Source organism: Thunnus maccoyii, chromosome 12 (assembly GCF_910596095.1).
Source record: "Thunnus maccoyii chromosome 12, fThuMac1.1, whole genome shotgun sequence".
Taxonomy (NCBI): Eukaryota; Metazoa; Chordata; class Actinopteri; order Scombriformes; family Scombridae; genus Thunnus; species Thunnus maccoyii.
In genome coordinates, this window is record NC_056544.1 from 7,308,524 (window position 1) to 7,319,377 (window position 10,854).

The following is a 10,854-nucleotide window of genomic DNA, read 5'->3' on the forward strand; positions in this document are numbered from 1 at the left end:
TTGGGCCGCGCTGATTGGTTGAAAATAACCAGCTTTTCTATTTATCGAGGCAGTCAGCTGGAAGTCTTTTGTTATCCCGCTCACCACAGCCAGCCGAAAGTCATGCAGCCCAACATGAAGTCCGTCACATAACGGGGAGCTTTCAGGCTTTTTTTTTTCAAGTCACATCAGCTGAAAAGGTGAGTCACCCTTTTATTAATTGCTTGTTGCAGTTTTACACAGCGAAATAAAGAGCATGAGGTTCCCACTGATGGCTTTAGTGTTAACTACAAACCCGCACAGCCGGGTCAGTCCCACCGCGAGACTCCTGAAACCGGTGAATTTGAACTTGAACACTTTAACATTTAAGCTAAAGTGGGCCTGTGTGTTTTGGACAACACACTGAAATGTTTTCAGAGTCTGTCTGTAGTCACCAATAAACCCTGCAGGTAAAGTGTCCAGGTCGTTTATCATGTAGCACTATGAATTATTAATACTGTAATGTGGTTTCTAACCAACTGAAGTGACAGAAACCACTGCCATCAGCATTTCTGACCTCAAATGGGCTGAAGGAAAGTAACAGTGGAGAAATTACTCAGCAAGTGTGTCTGGCAGAGGAATTGACGCTCTTTCAGAGACAATGCTTGCCTTCATACTTATTTTATGTTTTGGTAGGTAAAGAGGCGCAGCTCCCTTCACCTGAACCACAAAAGACGGGGGGAGGGCACTCTGGACTAGCAGGGCCTCAAGATGTCCGAGGGTCCGAGGAGGCGGAGCGGCAGCAGCGGGGCCAGTCAGCCGGAGCCCGCAGACTCCCAGTCGGGTGTAGGGGAAGATGCAGGAGGAAGCTCAGATGTGGCTCTAAAAAAACAAATCGGACTTGTCAGCGCCTGTGGTATTATAATTGGTAAGTTCATGTGGTGGTCTCTCCTCTCAGGAACTGTACTGGTAAATGGAGAAAGTACCCACCGGTATGTTAATTCAACTATAATTTTCTGCCTTTTTTGCATTAAGACCCCAATGTATCACTGGTATTTCACACCATGCATTGACATGAATAGTTAAGGCTGAAAAAGGTAAAAGGCCCCTTTCAAGAACAAAAATCCATCAAATAGTCATACAGGCTATAGTATGAAATTGTTTAAGTTGTACTGACAAGAAAAATAACCTAAATGGCGATTGAAAATCATACATTTTTCTTTTACTTAAATTTCATCACAGGTTGACATTGATTCATTTACATCCTCGGTCTCTGTCATGATTTCTGGGCATCCTCAGTGCACTTTCAGCATCATACATCCCCCGCATGCTCATTCACAGTCACTTTTATGTTTCCAGGGAACTGCAAGCTGTGATCAAACCTGGTCAGACCCAGCCTACTTCCCACACAAAAGAAAAGTCAATAAAAAGCAATCCCACTAATGGTTGTCCACCATTGTTGAGGCTGCATTTTCCATCAGCGTCAGGAGCATGGTTAGAGCGTGGTCGCTCCGCCATTGGAAAGAAATGGCTGTAGCCTCATTTTCTGTGTTGGCCCCAATATAATGTGTATAGATTATTATGGATGGATGAGTGTGAAAACTCAAACCCTGTTCGACTTGCTCAACTACTAAGTAAATTGTGCTATTTCATGTGTGGAGCCATTGTCTGTTGAAAACTGGGCTCCACTTGGGCAGCCCTAACAGAGCTCGCATCTGCCAGTGCAAATGGCGGCCCTAATATGTGGGCCTACCATACAGCCCACACCAATCCCATTTCATACTGCTGCAAGCACACTGTGTTTGTGGGATCCCAGTGTTTTGCTGCAAGTATGCTGTGGCTCTAAAAAGATTTAACAATGGTGGCAAATTGCAGCACAGTGTTTTAATTTATTAAAGGTTAATCCAACCAATATGATTCACAAATTAACTTCATAAAAAGAAACATTGACTAAAATTGATCAGCATACATGTGGAACAATAATTGTTTCATTATTTAACTCTTCTCCGTTTGTTTCTGTCCCTGGCCTTGCTGAGACAGGTTAACATCACAATTATGCAATTGCTTTTGATCACAAGCTTAGCAGCCACATATATCCAGTAGGTCACAAAGTGATGCAGGTTCGCAATAACAGGTGGGATGTCATGTCTTGCAAAATGCAGAAAATCAGGTCAGTAGTGCATTTTGAAGTGTAAATAGTTTTGTTTGGGGTTAACATGCAGGTGTCTCTTGGTCATAAGTAAACCACATCAATGATAAAAGGCAATGCCTGCACACTTGCTCCAAGCCACAGAAATGCTGTTTTCCTGATAGCCTCCTAGGCTATGTGATGTGCGTATAATTACTCTCTTTCATAAGTGAACTATGCCCTCTTATCTTTTTCCAGCCATGGAAGGCTGGGAAAAGAAGGCTGAAGGCTGATATATAACTATAATATATAACTCATTCTGCCATCTCCTCAGGTATTAAAAAATACAAAGCAAACATTTCCTCTGCCAAACAAAGGCAAAGTAAATGTATTAGAGAAATGATATTAGCTTCTCCAAAGCTGATAATGGTCTCTTCTGGTTTTGGTACCACTGTAACTGTCTGACACTACTTTCAATAGTATAAGTCCATGACACACTAAATGTGGGCTATGCATAGAAAATTCACATGGGGATCTGTCCACTGAGGGTCAAGGCTAGACAGAGCAGCAGCCCTGGCACGAGTAAACCGAGCCCCAGAGTACACACATGCAGCTCAGGCCAAGTGTAAGTTGCCCACAGAAAACCCACAAAAGGATCCGCTTAGGGAGTGTTGCGGCAGGCCCTACAAACCGGCAAATCCACAAACGACCCATATGGGAATAGCATGGGTTTTTTTCTCTGCTAATGGCTTTGTGGGTATTCAATTTCTTTCTGTTTACTATTTCACATTTCTTTGCATCTCTTAATGAAATGATACAAAAAGATTATTTTACTAGAAGCCGTAATTATGGACTACTACAATTTATTTCTGTTTTGGAAGAGATTTTTATCAGATAGGAAAACATGAGCACTACAGGAAATGGGACATTATGTGACAGGAAACCGTAGCTTTCCCTTTATGGCCTATATTCAGCTTTAGTGGCCTCATGTTTCCTTTCATTTTTTGCCACTGTATCCGCAATGTGATGCGTCTTTATACAGAAGATCGGTCATGTAATACACTGTATTCAGTTTGTTTTCTGTGTATTGAAATGGTAACATTGATTACAGTCTCAAAGCATCCAGCCCTTAATGATCCGTTTCTTTATCTGTTCTGTGTCTGTCTGTCTTTCCTCTCACTCAGGTAACATCATTGGATCCGGGATTTTTGTGAGTCCTAAGGGCGTGCTGGAGAATGCTAGCTCAGTGGGTGTAGCCATGATTGTGTGGGTCACCACGGGAGCGATCACAGCCATTGGTGCTCTCTGCTATGCAGAGTTGGGCGTGACCATCCCCAAGTCGGGGGGAGACTACTCCTATGTCAAGGACATCTTTGGAGGACTGGCTGGGTGAGAGGAAATGTTATCCCCCATGTGTAGGATTTAAAATCTGATTTTTGGCACATGATGGATAAAAGCAGTCTCGGAAATTTACATAGCAAGATTGTAGCAAGCCCTTTCTAATTAAGGTTTCCCAGTAAACACCCGCCCCCACCCCTCCTCCTCCCAGCCATGCTCGCCATGTAATTAAAGCCCATTGTAATGTAGTTTATTTCCAGCATCCCAGAATGTCATTGACCCAGTTCCACTCATTTCTCTCCTCTTTAACAACAATGCTGCAATACATTACTGTAATGCACTTAGCTGACATGCTAATTTGATTTTAATTTCCTTTTTGTTTTCCACTACATTTTGCCGTAATGAGGGGTGGTATTCTCACACACTGTGTCGTACTTGTGTGTGGGTGTGTATGCAGTTGCTGGTGGACATGAGTGTGTTGCCATGTCTCATTAACCACCTGCTTGCGTTGTGTCCCAGTTTCCTTCGTCTGTGGATTGCGGTGTTGGTCATGTACCCCACAAACCAGGCTGTGATCGCTCTCACCTTTGCAAACTACGTCCTGCAGCCCCTCTTTCCCTCCTGCCTCCCACCAGAGACTGGCCTCCGCCTGCTGGCTGCTGTCTGCCTGTGTGAGTGATACAGTAAAGTTGAAGATTAAATTGCTATTGGTTGAGGTCACTGTATTTATAGTTAAAGGTGTTTTTAAGTCCCACATCTAAAGAGTATTCTTTTCTGCCCCTTTTTTTTTCTTTTTGTTGCCTACTATTAAGTCTATTCCTGAAAGAAACCCCTTCAGGCAGCAGATTTAATAGTAGGTGAGGCAGCGAACAAGGATGTGCAGAAATTCTGGCAATATTGGCCTGACAGCATATGCACATCATAGCTGTCAAAGCCAAATGCATCAGTTAATTTGAAGGATAAGTCTAGCAATTTTCTGTATTTTTCTTATTGTCAACAAATTTCATGTGCAAAGCCAAACCAACAATGAACTGTTCAACTTTGTGCTACTCTCAAAGAACTTCAACAAAGTCAAGAGGTTGTAATATGTAGCACAAGAAGCTAACGAAGCTCTGTAAATGGAACTGCGTATGCGCAATGGTGTCTGTCGTACAAGGAACTTCTCTCTGGTGACTGAAAATGTTATTGCTTTTATTACTCTTTGGAGCAGTTTCTAAACAAACTAGAGTAACCATTGCCTTTGGGGTGAAGGAACATGTTACCCAGTGCAATGGTGTGGCTCATTAACTTGTTTTTGATCATTTTTGGACAGTAAATGAGGTCTACGGCACAGAGGAATATGATATATCAGGCTTTGGATACACAAACAATACTTTCCCATTCAAGTGAATGAAATGAGAAAGTGTGTCCAAACTTTTGACTGGTACTGTAGATCAGTTCATTGGTGGTTTGGCTCTCCACATGAGATTTGATAAGTTTTTAAGTTGCCTTTTAAATTGCAACCACGAGGCTTGTAATGAAACAGACTGTAATTGCAGAGGATTATGGTGATAAGTGGGCAGTTGTGGGTAGACTGATATTGATATAGCCATGTATACTTCTTTTATTGCTATTTGATTTTATTGTATGTTTGTACCTCAGCTCCATTGAAAATGAACTTTCTCTCTCAAAGAGAAAAAAAACAGACAAGTACCAACTACTTTGTTTAGATTCGGGACTAGTTTCACTTAAAATGTCAGAAAACTGAATTGACCTGATGTGAGAAGATTTGGTACCCTGCCCTACCTTAAAGTCAGAAAATGTCAAATCATACTAAGCCATTTAGCAGTGAAAATTACTAAAAATGTGGTGCCTGTGTCAACACTCAAGAGACACAACATTTTAAGTTAATGTCATATTCTCTCTCGTTGCCTTTAGTGCTGTTGACCTGGGTGAACTGCCACAGTGTGCGCTGGGCCACGTGTGTCCAAGATGTCTTCACTGCTGGCAAGCTTTTGGCCTTGGGCCTCATCATAATCATAGGTGTCGTCCAGATATGCAAAGGTAGTATTTCCTCTCTTTCCTGTCTCTTACTGAGTTTTACTTATTAGATGGGTGCCCAATTTTTTAAGTCAGTCTTAAATCAATAGTCAGGTGCCCATATGAACATTGAAACAGGTTTTGCTCACTGTAATCATTCCTCCTGATCATACTGGCCTTTTATAAGATCCATTACAAATGTGCTTACAATATAAGAGATGGAAGACAGTTCTCATTTTGAGCAAAAATGTATTTTGAAATTTATCTGAAGTTAATATGAGGCTTCAACTCTCTGAGTTAGTCAAATAAAGTGGATCTTCCGAGGTATTTTTTTTTTTTTTTTTTTTTTAGTAAAAACTCGTAGTAAAAAATGACAGACAGTGTTTTCCTGTTCAGCTGCAGTAGAAGAACCCTAACAAAAAGAGAATTAAAAAGACTAACTTTTCCAGATATTCACTGGATTTGACTAAATTGTACAGTTGAAATAAATTCAACAAACAAAGATCAAATAAACTTTTAAATACATTTTTGCACAGAAGGAGGTCTGTGGATTGGTCTCCCATCACTTCCATTGATAGTGCATTATGAAAGGATTTCTTAATGTCCAGTATGAACAGGAGGAATGATTATGGCTAGAAAAGCGTGTGCCAGTGTTCATTTGGGCACCTGACTGTTGTTTTAGGACAGACAGTGTATCTGAATCTTTTTGGCTTGTGTTCCTCCTCGTCTCGGGTTGCGTTTGTCTGAATCATGAGCAGTTCAACCTGTTTTCCTTCTCAAAATGTCTCAAAAACTTAGAAGTAAAATTCTCAAGTGTTTCAGCATTTGCTCTTAAAAAGGCAACAATTAGAATGGTGTGGCTTTTATTCCTTGTTAATCGTTTTGAGATTAACAAGAAATAAGCTTTGGCATCATGTTACCAACATTTTGGGGAAACTGAAGCAGGAACACTTCCATCACAATATAGTCTACTTGTGCCTCTCACGGGATTTATGATCCAAACATGAACAAGGGATTACAGTCCCTTTTAGCCCTTCATCCCACCAATAATCCTCAACTACATTCTACACACATGCACATACGCACACACACTGCCAGCCCCAGTGAACAATCTCATTCATGTGATGAGCCTTGTCATATTCCTCTTTGGTTGGTATAGAAGCTGAAGATGCAGGCTCATTAATATACATGTATACTGTATATATTTTACTTTTAATCTGATCTGGATTTGATTATTGCTGGCTATCTGTGAGAAAGAATTCTGAAACTCTTAAACACAGAATATAATTAAACACATTTAAGTGCAGTCAATATGAATTAGATGTGTGTGTGTGTGTGTGTGGATGTCAACTAAAATACATTGTATCTAGATTTTGGTAAATGAAATACTTTTTAAAGCATTCTTCAGAATAAAACTGCAGCCCTATAATTATTTTCCTTTTTATAGGTAAGCGTTCCAAAGAGAAAAAGAAAACATTAGCCAGTCTGATTATACGTTTATATAACCAAGATGTCTTTGTAGATGGTATTATAGAAAAAAAACTGCATTGGTAATCAAAAGGCAGAAATAAACTGTATGTGACAACCTATACATGGTTTATTTCTTACATCGAATTATCATAAGTCAAAGACCTGAACGTCCTGTAAAAGCTGTGTATCTTTTGTCTGGCGCCCTCTGCTGCTCAGACTTTGGTGGTGAACATCAATCGACACTTAAATTCAGTTTTTTCTTTCTTCTTCTTTTTTTTTTTTTTTGCCTCACAGGTCATTATTACTGGTTAGAGCCAGCGCATGCCTTCGAGACCTTCCGTGACTATGATGTTGGTCTCATAGCTCTGTCCTTCCTACAAGGCTCCTTTGCTTATGGAGGCTGGAATTTCCTAAACTACGTCACAGAAGAGTTGGTCGACCCTTACAGGTGACACACGTCTCTTGAAGTCTAGCTTGTAGCCTCTGTTTGTCAGCCATGTCTTTAAAAAAGGGTTCTTATACCTAAATGTTTTACAGATTAAATCAAATGTTTGAACAGTTTTTTCTATGGGAACATCCAGCTCCAGTCAGAACAGTAATCTCATCTTTCACCCTACAGGAATCTGCCACGTGCAATCTTCATCTCCATCCCCGTGGTCACCTTCGTTTACGTGTCTGCCAACGTGGCCTACGTCACAGCCATGAGCCCCCAAGAGCTGCTGGCTTCCAATGCTGTGGCAGTGGTGAGAAAATAGACCCAGAGTCACCCAAATCTGAATCAATGTGTGGTTATGCATGTAGTTAGTAGCTTATCTGCATCTAAGTTTGTGATCACCCTGTAATGGAGTAGTTGTGTCGCCCCAGCAGCCATTTTCATTTTAATGACGCATGCTCATCATTGTAGAGTAATGCTTAGTTTGTCTCCCTCCTGTACTCCATTTTGAAATGTCTTGATTAGTTTGCTGTTATTAAAGTACGTGTTTCAACTGTGTACTTGTTTTCTCCTCCTCCTCTTCTGCTCTCTCTACTCCTAATGTTTTCTCCCAGACATTTGGAGAGAAATTGCTAGGAGTAATGTCATGGATCATGCCCATCTCTGTGGCGCTCTCCACCTTCGGGGGGGTCAATGGCTCCCTCTTCACATCGTCGCGGTCAGTTTGTCCTCCCCCGTTTCCCTCCTCCTGTCCCACCTTTCCTCTCATTGAAGCTTCTGTGGATGCTGTGGTTTCTTGCCTTCTTTTTTTTTTTTTTTTTTTTTTTTAAAGTTTCTCACTCCCATGCATATACTTTGGCTCATACCTGTACATGGGGAAACGGGGTAAGCAGGGTGAAAATGAAATTCTTAACAGGAAAAAATGCATAAGCACTCATCCCCGGGGCCACAAGCTGGATTTCTGATTGTACCTAAAGAGTCTGAAATGGAGGATTGTGTTTCTCTAGAAGCATATTTGATTTGACCAGTAACAAATCCCAAAAGTACCGAGCCCATTTTCTCCTGTTTGGTCCATTTTTCACCCTGCATTTTCACTTCAGCAGCTCGTCTCTGCATTGGTGCTTCCACAATCAACTGAACTGTGTTTTCCCTGAGCTGTTCCCCTGAGCTGGCGAGTGCACACAGTAAGCAATCACCAGCTGGCTCTGCTCTCAAGACTTACTGTCTTCTGCTCTGTCTCTCAGGCTGTTTTTTGCCGGAGCGAGGGAAGGTCATCTTCCACGTCTGCTGGCCATGATCCACGTCTCACGCTGCACTCCCATCCCAGCCTTGCTGTTCACTGTGAGTCCCGACGAAACAAAAACAGAACATTTTGTCTTTTGTGTGCACTCTGTCCTCTCCCTGTGAAGAAACCCTTACTTTCCCCCTCTCCTCACATTCAGTTGATCTCCACGCTAATGATGTTGTGCACCAGTGACATTTACACTCTTATAAACTACGTGGGTTTCATCAACTACCTCTTCTATGGTGTGACTGTTGCCGGGCAGATTGTCCTGCGCTTCAAACAGCCTGACATGTATCGACCCATCAAGGTAAAGACACAGACACGGCAACTTAATTGAACTTTTGGCACCACCTGTTCAGAAATTTGCAATTGTCATGGCATATTGGCAACACAAAAGATGTGCAGACGTGTGTTGAGAAGGGTTTTTGAGGTTTTACAACAGTGTTTGTCCCTCATCAGGTGAGCCTGGTATGGCCAGTGATCTACCTGCTGTTCTGGGCCTTCCTGCTGGTCTTTTCCCTCTACTCTGAGCCCATCGTCTGTGGCATTGGTCTGGCCATCATGATGACTGGTGTCCCCATATATTTCCTGGGAGTCTACTGGGAAAACAAGCCACAGTGTTTTGATAATTCTATGGGTAAGGCAACTTCCTGGTGGTGGCTTTATTTTTATGGCTTCTTTTGAAAAAGACTGGATTATGGCACTATAGCACTATTTAAAGGGTGTATTCATGAGTTTTATTAGAACTCTGGATCTCACATTAGATCAGTTTGACCTGTTAAAAATACTGTTTGAAGTCTGAGTTGCCCACACTTCTGTGTGAGCTGCAGTGTGATTCGCTATTTAATGCCGGGGTTAAGAGGTTAAAGCACACAGATGTTCAGTTTTGCTGCATTTATCAGTGCTAAAGGTGACCCTGACCCTAAAACAAAAGCAACAATGCAGCTTAAATGGACTTTTCCACTATGGTTCAGGTGAAAGATGGCATACTCTGTGTAATTGTACCTCTAGATGGTAAACTGGATTCATAAAATGTCAACCCAATTTGATACAGAACCATTATTTTCTAATATCAAAATGATTTCCCCCGGTCTCTTCTGTTACTAACTCTATCCAGGTAAAATGACTCATCTGTGCCAAAAGCTCTGTTTGGTGGTCTACCCAGCCATGGAGGAGAGCCCAGAGCCCAACGGACTTCAAAATAAAGATAAAGGAGACGGAACAACCTCACAAACAACTGATTGAACATGTGCACGCACAAAAACACAGACAATGTCTCGCACTCAGATGTCGTTTGGGGAGGAAAAAAGTCTAGTTTAGACTCCCAGAAAGATGAAGATACACTGAAATTGTTCCATTATTAACACTTGAGGAATATATTCTACACTGCACTGGACTTGCTCTGCTTTTTACTGGCCTTAATCTTGAACACTAGTTTCACTGTATGATTGGGCAACACGTCTTTGAGATAAAATATCACTCGTTCTGAACAGAAATTATGACTCAGTCATTTTTTCTGTCTTCACATTAGAATTTTAAATTTGTTTGTCTTGTACAGTGTGTTTTGGGGTTTGTGAGTCTGGAAAGTATTTTAATTTTCATGTTATATGTGTTGTTCAAGCTCTATGTATTGTTTGTACTGTCACCTCACTTAAATGAAAATTTACAGATGGCTTAATGATTCATTTAATTCATACGGGCATTTTTTTTTTCTCTGCACACGTCTCTAGATTTTATTATCACTATGGACAGTTGATCTCTGGCAGATTAATGCTCATTTAGTCTTGTGAAGTTGGTGTTCCTTGAAAAATATGTTCCTATCACATTAGTCTGCAGCCCTTTCTATGAATTAGAGAAAAAGCACTTAAGCAAAACAACTTTATTGCTCTTCTTCTACTGTTCCATTAGTGAAATTCCTTGATATGAACAAGCAAGCCCATGATAGAAAATTAGAAATATTCCTAAAATGGTCCCATCTGCAATGCATATTGACCCTTCCCCTAATTTTTCTTAATCATAATTTACACATTTATATGATACTTCTCTAAATGGATTCTAGTTTGAGCAGTTGTCTTTACAAATGTCCCACTCTTTTGTGTTCTGCTGCATGTACTGCAGTGGTATTATGTTGGTATTGTGCTTCCTGCTGCACCTTCTCATCAATGTTTCATCCACCTGTTGGAACACCTGACCTAGAGGAAGGTGGAGCCTATGTACAATGAG

The 10,854-nt window shown here is 41.1% G+C and overlaps 1 protein-coding gene across 1 annotated transcript; it reads left to right on the forward strand.

The window, feature by feature from the left end:
• The first annotated feature begins 47 nt into the window (after positions 1–47).
• On the forward strand, positions 48–10,325 carry slc7a8b (solute carrier family 7 member 8b). The gene is made up of 12 exons (XM_042427794.1): positions 48–179; positions 655–886; positions 3,271–3,475; positions 3,944–4,095; positions 5,342–5,467; positions 7,208–7,361; positions 7,533–7,656; positions 7,961–8,064; positions 8,591–8,687; positions 8,789–8,938; positions 9,091–9,268; positions 9,749–10,325. Exons 2-12 carry the CDS (start codon positions 730–732, stop codon positions 9,874–9,876), a joined length of 1,575 nt encoding a protein of 524 aa, XP_042283728.1. The 5' UTR covers positions 48–179; positions 655–729; the 3' UTR covers positions 9,877–10,325.
• The last annotated feature ends 529 nt before the right edge of the window (positions 10,326–10,854 follow it).

Excerpts from the sequence above, each read along its gene's own strand:
- slc7a8b (XM_042427794.1), top strand. The coding sequence starts at position 730 with ATGTCCGAGGGTCCGAGGAGGCGGAGCGGCAGCAGCGGGGCCAGTCAG. Across the intron at positions 3,476-3,943 it reads ATCTTTGGAGGACTGGCTGG|TTTCCTTCGTCTGTGGATTG; the intron begins GTGAGAGGAAAT and ends GTTGTGTCCCAG. Across the intron at positions 8,939-9,090 it reads ACATGTATCGACCCATCAAG|GTGAGCCTGGTATGGCCAGT; the intron begins GTAAAGACACAG and ends GTCCCTCATCAG.